At 49.3% G+C, this 21,372-nt stretch overlaps 1 protein-coding gene across 3 annotated transcripts in view; it reads left to right on the forward strand.

The window, feature by feature from the left end:
- ME3 (malic enzyme 3) overlaps positions 1–21,372 on the forward strand; it is a 219,176-nt gene that overhangs the window by 141,679 nt on the left and 56,125 nt on the right. For all 3 annotated transcript variants that reach the window (XM_059187140.1, XM_059187132.1, XM_059187123.1), the window contains exons 6-7: positions 2,773–2,934; positions 11,942–12,045. In XM_059187140.1, coding sequence (XP_059043123.1) covers positions 2,773–2,934; positions 11,942–12,045 — 266 coding nt within the window. The remainder of the gene's footprint in view (positions 1–2,772; positions 2,935–11,941; positions 12,046–21,372) is intronic.

A 21,372-nucleotide genomic window follows, 5' to 3' on the forward strand; every position in this document is an offset into this window, starting at 1 on the left:
GTCGATGTTTGTGGCAGGCAAGCATTCAAGAAGGACAAGCAGGCTAGCTGTGTGGCAGCCGTAAGTGCTAGGGGAAATCACATTAGATTGTAATGGGCAGGCTTTGCATACAGGAGAAAGAGAAGGACCTTCTAGCAGAGAGGACTTTGGGGCTGAGAAGGATGAGATCATATGTGAGTTCAGAGTATGTCTGGGAGGAGTGAGGAGGCCAGTTTGGCTGGAGTAGGTACCTGTATGCAGATGAGTAGCCAGAGATAAGTCAGAACATATCCTGGGCTCAGATCATTAAGACATTAAATGTTTTAGACTCTATTCTATGGACAGTTCGAAGTCACTCAAGGTCTTTGAGCCTGGGAACAGAGTAATGAAAATGGGCTTCTGACACAATGTATGAGACATTGGTTGGCAGGAGAGACTGGAAGGAGGAAAGATGTGTCTGGGCGGAAGCTGTTGTAATAACCCAGCCACCAGCTCCGTGAAATGGAAAGAGGGTGGCAGGCAGAAGTGAGGAGGCAGCCGTGCAGGAGAGGGCCCTTGCCTGGTTCAGGCTGGGAGGCAGCCCTGCAGATCCCGGTCACCATCTGGAAGGGCCCCAGAGTTGTAGGGATAACACCCTGGAGTAGGAGCTACCCCACCTCTGGTTAACTCCCTGCCCCTCAATGGAGAGAAATTCTAAGAGGATGGGAATGGAATAAGGAAGCTTTGATCAGGAGAGGTGGTAGAGAAATGCCCGGAGTCTGGGCAGCATGAAGGAACAGGCTCACCCAGGAGCAGAGGGTCAGAGGCAAGCTGTGGGAAGGGTCACACAGAGGCAGTGCAGAACTTGACCAAGAGCGCAGGTGCTTTAGCCTGGTTGCCATGGTGGTAGAAGGAGCCCGGAGCCAGGAACCCCACAGCTGGTTCGAATCCTGACCTGCCTCGTACACAAGCAAGGTGACTGTGGTAGGCCATCTAATCTTTCTAAGATACCTAATGTGGAAACAGCCAGTCTAGTGCCTGGCATCTGGCTGATATGTAACACATGTGTCAAGTATCTTAGAGCTTCTGTTTGCTCACCTGTGAGACAGCGATAAGAGTCCCAGACTCACCTATCTGCCAGGGCTGTGGGGAGAATCAGGTGCATGCAGGTTGAGAACATTCCCCATAGAGGCAGTGGATCAGTCTGAGGGGGACAATCATGATGGGCGTGGGTCTCTTGCCCCTCCTCCCCAAGTCCCCTTTGCAGAAGCAGAGGAGTGTTTGTAAGAATCTCTGTACTTAATCGCTACCAAAAGGCAGCACCAGCCTTTGCATGCCCTTATCCTTAGAGAGCTGGAGCGTAGACATGCTTAAGATGCCATGGGCCCTTTGGGCACCGGATCATAAACTCTCCCAGGACGAGAATGGGTCTTCATGTCTTTATCCCCAGAGCTCAGTGTGGCACCTGCATGGGTTGAGCTGAGCCCCGTGATGTCCGGGATCACAACACGTGAGGCTCTGGGACACCCATCCCTCAGCTGCTCCTAAGCCCTGGTCAAAGCCAGGCTCCGGTGGAGGGAGGGGTGGCCCCGTAAACATAACTCATTTCAAGATGGAGTGACCTATGAACAACTTCACTGTCACCCGGGGGCATCTCTGTGGTTTTACTTTCAAGACCATTCCTTCATGGTTTGACTCCTGCCTGACTTCCTATTCTCTCCTTTCATGCGACCAGCATCTCCTTGTTCCCCACACAACACCCACACCCTCCCCACCACCATCCTGCCTCTGAATTTCCTTTCATATCACGCTCCTTCCTCCGCACTGTACCCCCCCCCCCCCCACGGACAGCCTTCTCCTGTCCAAGGGGTGGCACCTGGGTCCTCTCTTCCTTACAAAAGGTTACCCTACTGGCAATAACTCTCTCTTCTCTCAGTTCCCACTGACATCGTGCTGCTCCGCACCCTCACTCTCCCTCCAGAGACATTAATTCGAAGTAGACATGTTTCATCTCTTTTTTTGCCCCTTAGTCCTTTAAGGCCTGAATCCATACAGACTTGTGATTACAGATGAGCAGAGGATCTGGCCTCGTGTCTGCCCATACTGCTTCATAAATATGTAGTGAAGGAATGAGTAAGTGAATATCTGTCAAAATCGTAGTAATTTCTACCCCCGTCAGCCTCACCGACATCTGTTAGCAAGTAAGCCCAAAGTAGCACGTAGTATGCCTCCAGCGATTATTTGCTAGAGCACAGTGGTAACCCCAGAACAGCCTGAGAACCCTCTGGGGTTCATAGGAAGCAGTGACCCCAGCAGCTACCACGAGAGCCCTGCCCTCTGCAGGCTGGACTTGTTGTACCCCAGCAGCAGAGGGCGCTTCCATCGGCCTCAAAACCCTGGGCCTGTGGCGGCAACACGAACGCTCGTCCCTCATGGTGTCCTTTCAATATGTCCCCGTGCCCAGATCTCGAGCTGGGAATATTTGCTTAGTTTCATGGAGGGAGAGTGACCAGATTTGGTTTCCCTCCAGCTGTTTCTACAGCCCCCTCCCTAAACCTCCCAGTGGGGGGAAGGTGTCCGCCCAGTTCAGTGGGGCTTCTCACCAGCCCGCCAGGGTTGGGGACAGGGAGGACTGCCACCTGCCCTGGAATGAATCCCTTGGCCTTTTCCCTGACCAGTGTTCCATCCCCCAGCGGAGGAGATCGGCACCCAGTTGTCAGGCCCCTAGCCGAGGAGATCGGCACCTAGTTGTCGGTGGGAGGAGTGACAAAATGAGCACTGTGTCATGAGAGGTGTTTCCCTGATTGTTTCCAGGCTGTGGTGGTGACGGACGGCGAGCGCATCCTGGGCCTGGGAGATCTGGGCTGCTACGGCATGGGCATCCCCGTGGGCAAGCTGGCCCTGTACACGGCATGCGGAGGGGTCAGCCCACAGCAGTGCCTCCCCGTCCTGCTGGATGTGGGCACCAACAATGAGGTAACGCACCGCCCAGGCCCGGAGCCCTGGGGCCAGAAGCTGGTGGCTGGAGGTGGGGTGGGGGAGGCACCTTTGAGGGGCAGTTATATCGACACAGCATTGGGACATTTCTTTCCTGGGTCCCCCTCGCCAACGCCCTTCCCTTTGGCTGAGAGGTAGGGACCCTTCTCCTCGCTGCCTTGGCCCAGCCCATTCCTTTCCCCCCCGACTACCGGGTCTCCTGGCTCTCCTGGTCTTCCTCCTCAAGGCTCTCTGTGCCCTCCTTGACCCCAGCTGGGGCCTTGTTTGCTTCCCCACTCTGTGACCCTGTGTGGCCTCTCTTGATCCAGGTGACAGAGGCTGCTGGGCGGTATTTTTCCAGCATGGTAGAGGTAGGCTGCCTCAGTGAAAGAATTAAGGCTCAAAGCACCCGGGCCAGGGGCTAAAATAGCTCAATCAGTCAGGTGAGTGTCTTGCAAGCCCAGGGAGAGAAGGTGCCCCAAGCTGTGCATGAGATCCTCCTACAGATTCCACATGGTTTGGGATTTAAGGAGCTCAAACCACAGGCAAGAGTTGGCTCCTCTAGGTACAATCCTGGGGCGTGGGGTTTGTGCGCATCCGCAGGCTCTGCTCTGGGTCCCTGTGTCAGAGAAGACAAAACATTACCCAAGAGTTCCTTCTTAATGATGTGCATCTCTGAGTTTAAACTTGGTGCAAATTCATCTTTTTTAAAATGGGAAAAAAATTGAGAAAATCAGAGAAGTGTTAACAATAACAGTTAGACACCAGTACCAAGCACGCTTTCCATTTTGATATATTTTCTTGCAGCCTTTCCCACCGCCCCCCCAAACATTTATAAAACCAAAATAGGGTTTATATTGAATATATAGCTTTGCACATACTTTTTAAAACTTTATATGTATGGAGTTTTCTCCCAGGTCATTAGCCGTTACTGCACAATGTCAGCTCCCTGGTGTGTCATAGTTTATGAAGGAAAGCTCCCACAGCTGGATACTCAGGTTGCTTCTTGCCTTTTTGCAAATACAATCTTTACTCTGAGCCCATGTTTGCAGATCAGACTTTGTTTCCATGTGTGATCATGTACTTAGGATGATTTCCTAGAAGCAGAAATGTTGAAGCAAAGGGAGTGGTCACTTTTTAGATTCTTGACTTACATTTGTTGAAAAGGTTATCTTATTCGCATTCTGCAGTGATCTTTCTCAAGACACCTGCTGTGTCTCTGTGTGGCCGCCCCCCTATTTCTAAACAAGAGTGAGCACTATGGCTCCTCAGGTGGAATGATGCTTATGCGGGCTTTAGCCACAGATGCCATCAAGTGAGAGGACAGCCAGGCAGATATCATTTAAGAGCTGGGAAATCCTAGGGGGTGGGAGTGGGGTGAGAGAGGACAAGGGGAGGGGGAGAAGGACTGCCCTGGGAAGTGGGACACTGTCCTGACAGTACGGGCAACCAGGTGAGTCCCCGCACCTATTCAGACTTGATCTCCTCATGGTACAATGAGGAACTGAACCAGAAGGTTTCTGAGGGTTTCTGCCTCTAAAGCTCTTCTCCATATACCTCCCCTCCAGCCTAGGAGACAGAAAGCAAGGTGGAAAGAGCAGTCTTCAAGGTCTGCTGTGTGCTGTGGTTCTCTTCCCTAGACCAGATGCCTGGGTCCTGTCAGGCATGGACATGGACATGGTCCCTCGACATGCACTGAATCATACCAGCGAGGACAAGGGTAGTGAATTTTGTTTCAGTTGTTCCTCTCATCCAGGTCCTCTTGCTGTGTTCCACCTGGATTTAATAGAGACCTCGACTCCCTCACTCCTAAAAGCTGGCTCCAAGCAAGACTGAGTCTGAGGCTAAGGCCACTCTGTCCCCTGGAAGCGCGTGGGTCGCCTCTAGCAGATGCCTAAGACCCCGTGTCGTTGAAGGTCTAACACTGCAATGATGTGCTGACCTGAGAGCTAGCCCCAACTTGTAATAAAGCCACGTGAAGACAGGCAGGAAGCACAGAGTAAGTCAGGGCCAGACACTTTTCACAGGCCACACCCTGTGTAAGCTTGACAACTCCGAGAAATGTATTTGCCCAAAAAGATCTGCCAGGAGTGGCAGGGTAGCGATCCTTGTCTCTGCTCTCCTCCGCCCACACCACACCTGCCTGCCTGGCTGCCTGCGGCTTCAGAAGGAAAGGTCATTTCGTGATTTTTAGAATTTTTGTTACTAAAGTAACATTATTCAGAATCTTAAAAGGAAAGGGAAATGGCATCTCTCCCACCATGCTCCGTCCGTGTTCCTTTCCAATATTCATCTATGCATCAGCGTAGATGGAGTAATGTGCCTGTATTTTTGTTCTCGTTTTTTTTTTTTGATTCATGTTATTTTATGAACATTTTTTATTTATTTAGCAAAAGTTCACTGAATGTTTAGTAGGTGTCAGGCACTCTGCCTGGCATGAGGGAGATACGCGAGAGCCAGGGCATGGGTAGGATATTCTAGTCGTCAGTGTTTCAGTGCCAGCACCTGATTGATCATTTTTAATGGCTAACGTGTTCCTTCTCCTCCCCATGTCTGCTTCTCCCCCTGGGGCTTTAGGCCTCTGAATCACTTCTCCCTCCTGGGTGTGGAAGGGAGAGCACTTTCTCCTGGGGCTGCCCCCTCCTGTCTGGAAGGACCAGAGTAGTCCCCAGCTGAGCTCGGGTACACGCGCCACGGTGCGGGGGAGAGGAAGCAGCTCCCAGCACTGCAGTGTGCCAGGCCTAGCTCGAGGCCGTTGTGGATTTGAATCTCATTTCACCCTCCCGCAGCTGTGTGAGATGAGGAATCCGAGACCCACACACGTGAACTATGCACCTCAGGCCCCCCAGAGCCGGGGTTGGAACCCGCTGCCTCTGGCTCTGGAGTTCCCTTGTCCACCATGGCTCACAACTTCAAGGGATTGGGTGTTTTGTGTTACAGATTTGGTGTTGAAGACCAAGAAAGGAGGTGCTTCGTGCAGGCAGGGAGCCCATGCATGCACAGGCCCAGGGGTTACCGATGCCATGAGCACAGTCCTCCTGCCCCAAAGAAAGGCAAACTCCCACCGGACCCTCTTCACAAAATTCAAGACACAAAAATCCAGAGTTACAAAGTGGCCAATGTTGGGAAGATGGTCATTGCGTTCTTCCCAAATGCAGTTACCATGTGATCTCCCACACTATAGTTTTGTGTTGTGTTTTTTTTTTTTTTTTTAACTGAGTCCATTTGCAAGATTCCCTCCTCCCTGGAAGTCTAGGGGTGTCTCTCCCTCAGAGTAAGCCAGAGCGATAGGAGAGAGACGCTTAACCTCTCATCCACGCATCCGTACAGGGAGGGTGCTGTTTGAGGAGCTGTGGTGTCAGGATAACTAGACTGTCTGTGTGTGTGTGTCTCTGTGAAAACTCCTGAGACTACAGGAGCTCTAATCAGAGTCCAGGACAACAGCCCTTGACGTTTCCTGTTGAAGGAAAACATCTGCTCTCTACCGCCCTGAAATTCTGAGTCACTCTTACATGCCGACCCCAAGGAAGTTTGGAAAAATAAATACGTGCGGCAGCGAGCCCATGAAGAGGGGCTATCCCATGATTGAGTTCTAAAGGGACAAAGTCAGGGCGTCCCCCACCACCAGATAAGCCCGCCAGCTGGCAGCCTCGGTGGCTGTGTGTGGATTGATTCCTGTCTTGTCTTTCATCCCCATGCAGCCAGATAGTGTCACAGGCTCCCACATTTGGAGGGACCTAGTTGAGCTACGGTTGAGCTTCACCAACACAGGAATGAGGAGTGCTGACCCACAAGCAGTTGAAACTCCATGTATGACTTTCCAGTCCCCAGAGCTTAACTACTAATAGCCTACTGTCGACGGGAAGCCTTACTGATGCCATAAGTAGCCAGTTAGCTCATATCGTGTGTGTCGTATGTATGATGTGTGTTGTACGGTCAGTATATACTGTACCATTACTGTGAAGTGAGCTGGAGAAAAGCAAATGTTATTAAGAAAATCACAGGAGAAAAAAAAACATTTACAGCACCGTACTATATTGATCGGGAAAAATCCACAGATAAGTGGACAAGAGCCACTCAAAGCTGTTGTTCAAGGGTCAGATGTACTTCTCATAAACCCCTCATTTCACCCTGGAGAAGGGGCACAGAGCAGAAATAGCTTCCCCCAGGACTGACTCCAAGCCCAGTGCTCAGGACACTCTGCATGATTGGTCCTGCAGGGCGACGCCGGGCTTGGCTTTAAGGTGGCCCCTGAACCTTAGCAGGCTTCTCCTGGCAGAAGTCTTGAGCCTTGATGGATTCTTTTTTTTTTTTTTTAAGATTTTATTTATTTATTTGACAGATGGAGATCACAAGTAGCAGAGAGGCAGGCAGAGGGGGGGGTGGGAAGCAGGCCCCCTGCTGAGCAGCGAGCCAATGCAGGGCTCGAGCCCAGAACCCTGAGATCATGACCTGAGCCTAAGGCAGAGGCTTTAACCCACTGAGCCACCCAGGCGCCTGAGCCTCAATGAATTCTAATGAGTGGATGTCTTTTTGGAGAGACATGAGGACAGACTGTCCACAGAGCCCAGTCACCAGGGCCCTCAGGGTGCTGCTGGAGTCCTGGAGAAACGTGGGTCCACCAGCAGAGCTGGGGTTGAAGGGTCATGTCCACCTCACGAGAGAGTATCATTACCGCAGCTGATGAACAGCCCGCACTTGGCCTGAAGTGCTGTCAGACGTGCTCGCTCTATGTGCACGTCACCTTCAAAGGCACCCCTCCAAGGATCTTCATAGCTGACTCCTGGGCTTAACGGAGCCCCTGAGACAGGAGTGGTAGGTAGACCTGCACTCAGCGGGAGAACTTGTCCTGTGTTCACAGCGTGAACCCAATCCCAGGACCTCCCCAGTCCCCCACGCTCCCTGAGGAACCTCTCTGTGGGCCTGTTGCTACAGGAGAGAAGTATTTTTCCCAGCCAGAAGCTTCATCTCTCTTCCCGCTTAAAGCCAGTGCTCAGCAAGTGTAGGGCAAGTAAAGAGGAGGAAACCATTTTTGTTTTCCATGACAATTTGTCTCCAAGGAAAACTTAAAATCACAGACCAAAGGGACAGAGCCTAAATTTGGACCAAGGTCTGTCCATCTCCAAAGCCCAGACCCCCTTCTGATTCTAAAGCCAGACCGGCCTGAGGGAGCACAGAGGGGGCACCCTGAGCAGGGCTGCCCAACTGGATGCCACTTTCCTCTGCAGACACCTTCTGCCCACTTCCAAGATTCCTTCTGCCTCTCCCGCAAGGGCCACCAGATTTAGCAAAGAAGACTAGAGGATGCCAGTTCAATTTAAATTTCAGATAAATAGCTAATTGTATTTTTGCAGATGTCCCATGTACGCTCCATGCAAAACTGTGGAGACATAGTGAGGCTAAAAAAAAAAAATTCTTGCTGATCTGAAATTTAAATTTAACCAGGCATTCTGTACTTTATCCAGCAGTACTTCCTGCTAAACACTTCTAAGCATTCATGGGAGGAAGTCAAGGATTGAGGAGGGCCTCTCTCAAGGAGAGAGTCCAGGCTGGTTAACGGTCCCACACCTTGCTGGTGACCGTTCTGATGGCTGCGTCACTCAGTGGGACAGAGGGCAAGACGGGGACTTCTGGTTTCATGTCGTGCCGACATAGCCAGGAGTGTTCTCCGTGTGCTGTGGGCCCAGCGGGCGGGCGACAGCGACCCCGGCTTCCATTCTAGCTGTCCCTGTTTCCCTGCCTCCTCTACAGGATCACAGCCTGCATCTTCCCTGCCACAACTGAGGTCCTCCAGGGGACCCGGCAGGGGGTGCGGAACAACCACCATGTCTCCTGGCCCCCACAGCATGGAATATTGGGGGAAAGGGGCCCTGTCCTGAGATCCAGTCAAAGCAAGGCTCCATTTCAGCTCAGCCGCTTTCTGGCCAACTCCACCCTCCTCGTCTGTAAAGTGGGGATGAGCATAGGGAAGGTGGAAGGATCAAATTACTTTTGCTTCAGGAGTGAATTACTTGAAAGTTCTATACAAACAGAAGGAGCTCGTTTTTAGTATTCTCCCCATATAGAAACTTTCTTTCCCACGTGTGTATGTGTGTGTGTGCTGGTAGGAAATATTTCAGGCATAAAACGTGTCAATGTAAGGAGTGCTTTAAAGCTGTCAGAGCCACCCCTCTCTCTCAGTGGTACCCTATTATGGTTGACCTTTAATTTTCAACACGGATATACTGAGAAGTTTTTGGAAAATCCTAAAAGTCTTCAATATTCCTGGAGATTTTCATTTGCCCCACAAACCACACATGCAGCACCGAGAAATTGCCCCTTTTGCTGCCAGATGTAGCAGTGATCCCGATCCGTCGCTGGGCAACATTACAGGTTACATCTCACTCTGGCCCCTGGAAGTCTCTGTAAGAACTAAAACTGTGAATCTTCCCCGCAGGTGTCAGGAGCGATACCGGCTTTATGGTTTCTGTGTGCGCCCTCTGGGCCACATGTGTGTGTTTCAGAGTAGAAGCACATCTGCGTAGTTTTGCATCCTGCCTTTCTCACTTTTGATAATCTCATGCACATGAGTCCAGGTAGCTGCCTTGTCTTAAAAACCACCGATTTTAATGACTGCCTGGCTTTCCATCAAGGCATCACATTTATGGTTCACCCTTGGCTGGATGTTTGCTGTCTCTAAGTGGTTTTCAGAGGGTCACCTCGAAGGGGGCATGTGAGGGTGAGCACCGATGTGCCTCCTGTCATCCTTCAGCTCGCAAACATACACTCCTGCCAGGGCGGAGCCCTAACCTGTCTCAAGGAGGGAGAGTCTGGGGTGAAGAGAGTGAGAAATGAAGGGCAGGGCTCACCTTCTTTTTTTTTTTTTTTTAATTTTATTTTATGTTATGTTAGTCACCATACAATACATGATTAGTTTTTGATGTAGTGTTCCAGGGTTCATTGTTTGCGTGTAACGCCCAGTGCTCCATGTAATCCTCCGTGCTCTCCTTAATACCTATCACTAGACTGACACATCCCCCACCACCTCCCCTCCAGAAGCCTCAGTTTGTTTCTCAGAGTCCACAGTCTCTCATGGTTCATTTTCCCCTCCAACCTCCCCTTCATTTTTCCCTTCCTTCTCCTAATGTCCTCCATGTTATTCTTTATGTTCCACAAGTAAGTGAAACCCTATGATAATTGACTTTCTCTGCTTGACTTATTTCACTCAGTATAATCTCCTCTAGTCCCATTCATGTTGATGCAAAAGTTGGGTATTCATCCTTCCCGATGGAGGCATAATATTTCATTGCATATATGGACCACATCTTCTTTATCTATTTGTCTATTAGAGGGTATCTTAGCTCTTTCCACAGTTTGGCTATTGTGGACATTGCTGCTGTGAACATTGGGGTGCATGTGGCCCTTCTTTTCACTACATCTGTATCTTTGGAGTAAATACCCAGGAGTACAATTGCCAGGTCAAAGGGTAGCTCTACTTTTAATCTTTTGAGAGACCTCCACACTGTTTTCCCAAGTGGCCACACCAACTTGCATTCCCACCAACAGTAAGAGGGTTCCCCTTTCTCCACATTCTCTCCAACACATGTTGTTTACTGACTTGTTAATTTTAGCCATTCTAACTGGTGTAAGGTGTATCTCAGTGTGGTTTTGATTTGAATCTCCCTGATGGCTAGTGATGATGAATATTTTTTCATGTGTCTGTTACCATTTGTATATCTTCTTTAGAGAAGTGTCTGTTTGTGTCTTCTGCAGATTTTTTCACATGATTATGTTTTGTGTGTGTTGAGTTTGAGGAGTTCTTTATAGATCTTGGGCATCAGCCCTTTGTCTGTATTGTCATTTGCAAATATCTTCTCCCATTCTGTGGGTTGCCTCTTAGTTTTGTTGACTGTTTGCTTTGCTGCGCAGAAACCTTTTATCTTGATGAAGTCCCACAAGTTCATTTTCACTTTTCTTTCCTTTGCCTTTGGAGACAAGGCAAAAACTTGTTCTTTCAAGAACAAGTTCTTTGAAAGAACTTGTTGTGGCCAATGTTGAAGAGGTTACTGCCTGTGTTCTGTAAGATTTTGATGAATTCCTGTCTCATATTAAGGTCTTTCATCCATTTTGAGTTTATCTTTGTGTATGATGTGAGAGAATGGTCATCAGCAGCAATGGACGATCCATACATGTATGTGAGACTGCATCCACTGATTCTGTGCAGGGTGTATGTGTTAGGAGGTAGAGAGAGGTGGGGAGGAGGCCAGGGGCAGACAGAGAATAGTGTGTGAGCGCTGTGACAGAAAGAGCTGCAGGAGGTAGAGTAGGGGTTACCTCCACAGGCCAGTGTTCAGATGGGCCTCTTTCTTGACCTGGAGTCTCTGGGGTATGATCTACCCTTGTGCCCTCAGGGACTAGTGCAGTGTCAGGCCCATGGAAGGTATTCAGTAAGCTTTCTTTGAACAAATAAAGTGTTTTCTAATTCAAGTCCAGATCAGTGGCTTTGGACAAGACCCAATACCTCAATCTAGATGCTGCCTGGAGTGGTTCTCAACCAGGGACACTTTAACCCTAAATAGACATTTGGCAATGGTTAGAGACTTTGTGTGTGTGTGTGTGTGTGTGTGTGTGTGTGTGTATGTGTTACCACTGGGGATGCTACTGACTTCTAGTGGAGATCAGAGATGCTGCTAAATATTCCGCAGTGTGCAGCTCAGCCCTCCCATTTAAGAATTCTAAGCCCAAATGTTAAGAGCACCACTGTTGAAAAACCTTAAAATAAACCCATAACACCTGCAGCCAGGATTTAGTAGACTTAGTCTGAGAGGATTTTCTGTATCAAGTCATCCTTGGTTCCTGAAGTTGGAACCACCTAGGAACCTCAGCCGATGGTTCAGCCTCCAGACCCTTCCAGAGATGACACTGACAAGGCGATGGACAGCTCACTTCCAACTGCCTCCTCCCTTCCGCTCCCTGGTCCTTCCCACTAAAGCAGGACTGTTGGGCAAATGGATGCTCTCTGTTCCAGGAGCTGCTCAAAGACCCTCTGTACATCGGGCTGAAACACCAGCGCGTGCGTGGGAAGGAGTACGATGATCTGCTGGACGAGTTCATGCAAGCTGTGACGGACAAGTAAGTGGGTCACCCTGTTCCTTTTGAAAGAGGACTCTGCAGAGATAGTATGACTCAAGTCAACACTGGTTTCAGCAGATACACAAACAAGAGGTAGGAGATGCATGCTTCTCTGGGTGATCTGAAAATCGCAACTTGACCCCACGTCTCTGGCAGACACAAAGCCAGTGGATTTGTTCTGTGGAGAATCTTTGTGAGCCAGTAAGAGAAAGAAAAGGGCCAATGATTGAAGGCTCATGACTGGGCCGTGGTTACATGTCGGATGTCCCAGGAAGAAAACCCCCTTGGCTAAGCTGTTCTGGTCTCTTGGCATGAACAGCGATGTGGTGAGTGGTGGAGAAAAGAAATGTACCCTTCTGACAAACTGGCTTTGGAAGGCAGCTTGCCGCATGAGCCATCTTTTTCCACCCGTACGTGAGGACCGGATGGCGTTAATTAGCCATCAGGGAGGCCACATGGGCTGTCGGCCTGCAAGATTTATGAGGTGTCATCTGCGCACTGGGGTATGTGATAATTGGCAGCTTCTGCCCCCTCACCTGCCCCGTCTGTCTGCCATCATGGCCACACACACACCCTGCTGTGGCTGGGGTGGCGCGGGGATGGAGTTCTGGAAACAGTGCCTCCCCCGACCCACATTTAGTCTGATGGGCAAGTCAGTGAGGATAGAGTTTCGGCAACTCAGCAGGCCCCTGCAGACCCAACAGGTCCCCTAGTCGCTTGAAAACCTCCAACGTTTCTCACTGTCCCAAGAGTGCCCAGGTCATGGCAGGGCTGGCCCGGTCGTCATTGGCAAAGGCCTCCCTTGCCTGCGCTCCGCCGCACAAACGGAAGCCTAGGCTGGGAAGGGCGCCGCTCTGGCGTCTGCAGCTTTGGGGACAGGAAAATTGGATTTGACTCTTGACCCCACCACACCTAGGTCTGTGACGTCATGGAGCAGGTGACTGAGTTTGTAAGTCTCCTTATCTGGGGATAAGAAGCAAGCATTTTATCGTTGTCATGGTTTTTTGTTATTGTTTCCTAAGATAAAAGAAAATAGTACTGTTACATGGGATGGGAAGGATCTTATAGAAAAGAAGTCATTAGGAAGGGAGTGTGGGGTAGGGGGGCCAAAGGTCCTGCGTAAGTGAGAGGATGAGGATCTGGTGCACACCTGGAGGGCTTAGCCTTAGACAGGAGCATAGACGTGTTGGGTTGAGTGGACAGGGAGCAGAGCGCTGGGCACAGGTACAGGCCGGTGGGGAGATGGGGTGCGGATGTGTGGGATGCCCACTGATTGAGGGCAAGGTCATCCACTGAGAGGGAGGATAGGGGCGGAGGTGGGGGAGGGTTAAGCCTGGAGAAGGCATGACCCACAGTATCCAAACTAGGGCGCTAGGGGATGATTGCTGGATGGCCCCTGGGTCCCCCCGCAGATCGCTGGTCATAAATTTAACTGATTTCTGTGTTTTTCTCTAGCCAGTTTCAAGTGTCTGGATGCAGGACAGGAAGAGGCAGAGAGTAGGATTTAATCAGGGTTGGATTTTGATAGACCAGAGAGAAAAAGAGAAAAGAATTGTGAGTATATTCAAGGGGCTGATGATGATGATGTGTCCTGGGGTGTATGCTGAGTAAGAAGGGACGTGAGGACATTGTGGGTGGGAGAGGGGACCATGGCATGCACGATCAAGGGATGGTAAGTCCTAATGAGGCTTAGGAATGATTGGGTTGGGTAAAAGGTAAAATAAGCTGGACAGAGAGGAGATGGCCATCAGGAAGTGGGGTGTTCACAGCTGAGATCATAGGGGAGGCGCCGCTACTGAGAAGTAACCACCAAAGCAGCAACCTGAGGGTCAGCTGCATTAATAGAGGCATAGCACCTAGAACAAGAGAGGTGAATGTCACAGTTCATGCTCCCCCTTGCAGACCATCCTCAACATCACATTCAGTTCCCGACCGGCTACAGTGAGGGTCGTAAAGACCTTGCGTGCCATTGGAGAGCAGTCACCATGACAGCAAGGGGAGAGAAAAGCTTAGCCTGGTGGGGAGAGGACGGAGGGACTGCTCTGTCCATAGCCAGATACCTTAAAGCTGTTGTTCTTCCAGAAAGAGGCCCCTCTCATTTCCATGTACTCACATGGAGAAGAACCAGTTGGTAGAATGGCAAAGGAGGCAGTTTTCAGCTGAAAACAAATCAGAGCTATCTCACAGCACACCTGACTCTCAATGGGAATGAGTTCCCTGTCACAGAAAGTGTTCAAGTATAGGTTGTGGGTAGTACTGTTACAGGAGGGAAGATAAGCCTCAGAGACTCTATTTAAGATGCCTTTCTTCCCCGGGATTCTATTCGGACCACACAAGATCCCTGTGGGGCTGGCAAGGATAGGTATTACTGTCCCGTTTCATGGAGGAGGACACTGGGGCCCCGGGAGTTTAAGGAACGGGGACTGCAGAGGGAATCGTGGGTGCTGGCCACATGGGCAGACTGCTTTCCACCCTGCTGAGTTCCCTACAGAGGAAGAGAAGGGAGATGCAAGGGCTTGGAGGGCCCGGTTTCTGCTTCATGTGTCCCGGGCGCGCTGCGGCTCCAGTGAGTCAGAAGTCATTCCACGATTCCCCAGAGAGAAGTCTCGCTCTTCGTGTGAGGAGGTTAGGTAAATGAATTTGTGAGAAGGGCTCCCATTTATAATCAGAATCGGCTGCCAGTCTCACAGGCATGCAGGCAGTGGGGAGGTCTGGGGAGGGGCGCACATCAGCCGAGAGGAATGTTGTCCTCAAGTGGAAATGATGATGGGTTGACAGCTGCTTGTTTTGACTGTCTAATAAGCTAAAGCAGATGTTTCTGTGGATACTGTAGGTGGGAAATGAGCTGGTCTCCCCAGGCGCTCTGGGGAATATTGTAGCCCCAGGATGGACTGCCTGGAAGCGAGGGGGGTGGGGTATGAGTCAGCAGCCTTGAAACCAAACACAATGTATTTTAAGAAAGCCCTTCTGGAGATGTTGACTCCTGCCTTCAACTTTCTTGTCTTTTTCCAAACATCCTGCTACTGAGAAGCTCCACCCCCTTGCCCCTGTCCACTAACAGGGGCAGAACTTAAGGGTTTTGGCCCAGAGAAAGAGTCACTGTGGCTCCACTACTATCCTGGAGTCTGACTGCTGGGGAGGGCACACCCAGACAGAAGGAATCACTGCGGGCTCAGAGCTGAGACCAAGCCTTCGGTTCCCCAGGCTCCCAGGGTGTACACAGTCATTCCCGCCTCCCTGCGCTCTCTCTTTCTCTCTTTCTGCCCTGCAGACCTGGAACCTGGTGCCTGAGTCACACACTTTCCCTGGCCCTTTCCACTACCATGTGTTTTTTCCTTTGGGTTACTTACAGTAGAACTGATGGGAAAGGTCTGTTTTCCATTTGTACCTGTGGCCTTAGCCCCGTCTGCTGCCTGGCCAGAGGGTGAGGTCAGCAGCAGCTCCTGCCTTTCCATGGGCTCGGGAGGGAAGCCACCCCCTTTCCCTCTTGCTCCCAACCCTAAAATAGAGGTTCTTAAGGTGCTGGGAGGAGTGATATAGGAGAAGGTAAATGATAGTTTAAAAAATAATAACAAACCTGACTTTTAAAAAAAAAATCATTTTCTTTTTAGCACCAGGAAAATGTTCTTTTTCAGTCTCTGCATCTTTATATGTCTGGTTCTCTCTCTCTCTTTCTCTCAGTCTCTCTCAATCTCTCTCTGTCCTTCTCTGTCTCTGTCTCTCTCTCTCTCTCTCTCTCTCTCACACACACACACACACACACACGTGTGCACACACCACCCTACATTTGAAGTTCACACCAGAGTAAGACTGGCACAATAAAATGTCCACCACATTCTAATATGAAAGATCCTACAAGATCACAGATCCTGCCAGATTCCAAGAGGGGGGAGAACACAAGACAAAATCCCAGGAGGCATAATCTATGGGGCATCACTGTCCCCTTGCAAACCCAACATCTTTTCGTGTGACAACATTTCTTTAAAAAAAAAAAAAAAAACTTTCCCTATCTCTATTTTCTTTTTTTTTTTTTAAGGATTTTATTTATTCATTTGACAGAGAGAGATCACAAGTAGGCAGAGAGGCAGGCAGAGAGAGAGGAGGAAGCAGGCTTCTCACTGAGCAGAGAGCCCGATGTAGGACTCGATCTCAGGACCCTGAGATCATGACCTGAGCTGAAGGCAGAGGCTTTAAGCCACCCAGGTGCCCCAACATTTCTTAACACAAAAATGAGAAAGGGAGACTCGCCCAAAGATAAAAAAAAAATGTACTAGATTGCTCCAAGATCCACCCACTGATACTGATTTGTTAAGAGGCTACCCATCCAGCTCCCCTGCGCTTTGCTCTTAGAGCCAGAAGGAAGCCTTAGCTGGCTTCACCTGCTACCACTGGCTCCCTTGCTCCCTCAGCCCTGTCATGTGCCCCACATGTCATTTTGTGAGAGCCGCACGCAGAGCCTACACGCTTATCTCCCCAGTCTTGAATGTCCTTCCATTTTCTTTTCTTTTTTTAAAGATTTTATTTATTTATTTGACAGAGAGAGACACAGAGAGGCCACAGAAGCAGGGGGAGTAGGAGAGGGAAAGCAGGCTTCCTGCTCAGCAGGGAGCCCGATGAGGGGCTCCATCCCAGGACCCTGGGATCATGATCTGAGCCGAAGGCAGATGCTTAACTACTGAGCCACCCAGGCAACCTTGTCCTTCCATTTTCACGGCTGTTTCCTTCCAATCATTCAGGCTTGGAGATGGGTCCACACCGAGGCAGCAGGGTCGCACAAGGCAGGATGTTGGCACTGAGAGTCCTACAGGAAACTAGGAACCTTCCGGGGCTACTCCGCCCTCAGAGAAGAGACAGGCTCTACTGGGCAAGCCCAGCAAACGACAAAGAGCTTGTGAGGAGAAAGAATGTCTCTTGGAAGAAACCAAAACACGAAGCCTTCACCACGGGTAGATTTAGGGTCTACATTTATAAGATACACATGGTTCAGAAATGAGTGTAAATTATTGTCTCCTGCCAGTGATTCGGTTGGGGAACCTTCCTGGCAGAAGGCAGAGTCACACTTCTCTGTAAGGACACTCCCACAGGCCATGCTGTGTGGAATTCCTCGAGGGGAAAAACAACTCCCCAGTGAAAATGAATTCATGATTCACTATAATCCACATGAAAACAGTCTGCACTGTGGGAAAATCAGATACACAACTAGTAGAAGAATTAGAAACCTAGGAAAAGGATTCTCAGAAAGAGTAGAGAATAGCTCTGCTTAATATATTAAAGAGATACTTTTCACAAGAACGAAGTCATAAAGAAAGTGCACAACATTGTGGGGGAAAAAAAAAAACCCAGCAAGCAAATTTGGAAAAGAACAACAACAACAAAAAAGCCTTCTGAAAATGGAAATGGAAAACAGACTCGTAGAAATCCAGCAGAGCATTAGGGTAGGACACCATCAGAAAATCCATGTCCTCAAAAGTAGTTCCTGGAGGGGGCACCTGGGTGGCTCAGTGAGCTAAGCCTCTGCCTTCGGCTCAGGTAACGATCCCAGGGTACTGGGATCACGCCCCACATCTGGGCTTTCTGCTCAGCAGGAAGTCTGCTTCCTGCCACCCCACCTGCCTCTCTGCCGACTTGTGATCTCTGTCTGTCAAATAAATAAATAAAATCTTTTTTAAAAAAGAAAGAAAGAAAAGTACTGCCTGGGGGCGTTTCATTCCATTCTTCTGCCTGATTATCCAGAAATGAAATGGGACATGAAGGTGTTTTATCAGGAAAGATTCATTCTCTTTCTTTCTTTCTTTGAAGATTTATTTATTTATTTGAGAGAGAGTGTGGTGGGGGGCCAGAGAGAAAGCATCCTCAAGCAGACTCTGCACCAAGCAGGGAGCCTGACATGGACTCAACCCCACGACCCTGAGATCATGACCTGAGCCGAAATCAAGAGTCAGACACTTAACCCAGTGAGCCACCCAGGCACCACTCAGGGAAGATTTTTCTAAGCTGCTACTGATGACACAGCATTTCTCAAGGGAAAGAAAGAGTGGATAAGACTGGAGGCCCCAGGTCCAAGCCTCCTCATTCCAAGCCAGAGGGGATATAGGAATTCCAAACCATCCCATGGCGTAGTCCATTCCTCTCACTTTCTCTTTGTCTCTCTTTCTCTGTGTCTTGTTCCTTCATACACACACACACACACACACACACACACACACGCAAACACACACGGTTTCTTCTTATTCTGCCACAAGTATTTTATTAGGTTAGTAGGTTGTTTTTTGATAAAGTTGGATAACTGGAAAACTCTGAAAAACAAAAGATTTCATCAAAATAAGGTCTATAAAGAAGAAAGTATCTAGATGCATCTACACCGAGCTAGTAACAATGCCTGTAGTTAAAGGATGAAGTTGCCTAGAATTTTTGCTTCCCAAGCCATTCATTTCTATATCATTTGATTGTGCACTAGCATCTCTTTTGTGACTAGAAAAAATAATGAATTTTTTTATAATGAGTTAAGCATCAATTCCTTCCCAGAAATAGTTCTTTGTCTTAAAAAAACAAACAAAACAAAACAATCCCACCCCATCTCCCTCTGGTGAATTCAGTGCTGGGCTAACCTAGGCTCCTGTAGACAACAAAGCAGTTCGCATGCATTATGTCATTTAATATGCTAATCCTATTAAGTAGATAATTTTTATCCTGTGCCACTAAAATAGAAGTTGCAGGGAGGGATCTTTGACTGTTCCGTTCACTGTTACATCTCAAGCACCCATAACAATGCTGAGTGTGCTATGGATTTTCAATAAACACTTGTTGAATGAATGCACAATTTACAGATGAGGAAACTGAGGCATGGAAAGGTTGGGGAGCTTGACCAAGGTCACACCTCTGGTTAATGATTGACCAAGCTATGAAAGGAGGTAGTCAAACTCCAGAACCCACCCTCTCCTTTGGATACTTTCTGTTCTTTTACGTGAAAGACAGTCCAACATACTCCAGACAGCTTCTTGATACAATAAGCAAGGAAGATAAATGGAGGGAAGGTCTTTTGGAAACTATCCTACTTAGCATACTCTTCCCAGCTTGTTCGAGGGCAGGGTTAGTGCCCCGCCCATCTTCACCACAAGGGGAGCTCTGGAGGAATCAGCTGTCAACTCCCATTTTCAAAACTCCGCAGCTGTCGGCAGTAGGGAAACACCATCTTTGTTGTTTGCTTTTTATTTTTATTGAGATATAATTGACATAGAATCCTGTGTAAATTTATGGTGTGTGACCGGAATTGATAAATATATCGCAATATGATGATCACTGCAGGGTTAGCGAACACCTCTGTCACATCATGTAATTATCATTTCTTTTTTGTGATGGGAAAATTCTCCAGCACCTGCGTTGATGAGCTGGCCCTTCTTGGTTCTTCCCTCTTTAATCACCAAACAGCAGGTGGTCCTGTTACCCCATCACTCACCAGAGCTGGGCGGCCCCTCCAAGTCCTTTCAGAAACTGCAAGCCGACCTCTATGCAGTCATCCCCAACAGGAAGAGCTGAGGATTTCTGGCTCTAGGCTTCTCCTGGTGGTTTTTAAATGGTAAACAAAGAAAAACCCCTAAGCTTGTGGCATCCAGACTACAAAGAAAGTTTCAAGATTTTAATTTTAAGAGCTCGTAAAGAGCATGAGGTTCACTCCCAGCCTTGATGAGAAGGTTTCAAGGAAGTGTTCCCATTCTGAGCCCTCTTAGCAGAGACCATCACTACTCAGTATTTTCATGTATATACTGAATTTTAGGAACACCTCCTGCTGTTCGAGCTATGTCTTACCTAATTTTCCCACCCAGGCCTCCCTAGGACTGTCATCTCACAATCTTAGACTACCAGAGCAAGAAACAGCCGGTTCACTTGACCCAACTCTGTCTCTTTACAGGTGGGGGAACTGAGACCCAGGAAGAAAATTATTTCCCCATAGTCAGATAATGATAAAGGCAGTGGGAAGTCAAGGGGAACCTACCCAGTTGCTTGCTCTGGATCGCATAATTCCTGAAATTGCTTCCAAGCTTTCTTTCAGCCTGTATTTATCATGTGTTTTCTCTGTGCCCCGGAGGGTGGCCAATACAGAGTAGACCTGTCTTGGAGAAGTCCTGCTTCCTGACATTGTATTCTGGACACAAAAAATTATCAGAAAGTTGTTCTAATTAGCTTTTGTTTATTTCTTCATTCATGTGTTTAACTATATTTGCGTTCATTCAGAGGACAGATATTTATTCAACACAGTGAGAAGTCAGAAATAGACTTTGTCTCAAGGAGTTTATAATCGACTAGGGAAAAAAAAGAAATCTCTCCCTTGAGTTTGTGTAGCTCTAGCATGCGCCTGGCCAAGGGCCCTGCCGGCAGCATTGATCAGGGTGGCCGGGGGAATGCAGTGGTCCAAGGGCTTGGGACATTGGGTGAGATTTAAAAGTCATGGCCTTCTTCCCAGAAAAGGAGCTGGCCACTCACTTTTACAGAGCACCCACTCTGTGCTGGGGGCTTTAATTATTACAGTGCCCTTAGAGATAAAGAAACTCCGGCTCAAAAGGTTAAGTAACTTGTCCAAAATCACCCAGCTAGAAATTACAAGAGTTTGGACTCGCCCCAAACCCATGTGAGTCCGAAACCTGAGGCAGTTTACAACACCCCACCCGGCCCCCCGGCTCTCCCTGCCTGGCTGGGAAGTCCCACCTGCGTTAACCTGAGCAGCGCCGGTAAAGGCAGCAGCCTGAACGGAGGTGATCCAAGGCTACTCTGCTGCTGTGGCCTCTGGAGGAACAGCGTGTGGCTCCAAGGGGAGCTGTTGTCTTACGGATGTGCGCGGCGGGGCGCTCGGCGGAGGGACTGTCCTCTGCCTTCGGTCATTCATGCTTCCATTCTTTCCCAGCACCGACTGGGCCGGGCAGGTAGAGGGCACTGGGCATGCTTGTTTGCCCAGAGCTGGAGGCCAGAAAAGGAAGTCACTGAGAGCTCCTTCTTCAGCTTTTGTGTCCCACAGGGGCAAATAAGACCACTCCCTTCTCTCAAGGACACTGCCCCATGCTGTTTTGATCTAATCTGTCCCCTGACCTAGCCAAATGGTTCCTTTTCTCCCCCCTCCCCCACCCCCGGCGCGGTGGCTCTCTGCTGTCCTGAAAGCCCAACACACGGGACCAGGATTTCCAACCTTATTGTCCTCCCCCCAGTCCAGCCAGTCAAGGTAAAATTTAGCCAGGTCTGTGGGGGAGGGGCAGTTGAGACGCTAAGGAGGTTGGAGATGTGACGGATGTGGTAGTCGTCCACCTGAAGAGAGCGATCACAACGGGCCACGCTGGT

This window comes from Mustela lutreola, chromosome 1 (assembly GCF_030435805.1).
Source record: "Mustela lutreola isolate mMusLut2 chromosome 1, mMusLut2.pri, whole genome shotgun sequence".
Classification (NCBI taxonomy): domain Eukaryota; kingdom Metazoa; phylum Chordata; class Mammalia; order Carnivora; family Mustelidae; genus Mustela; species Mustela lutreola.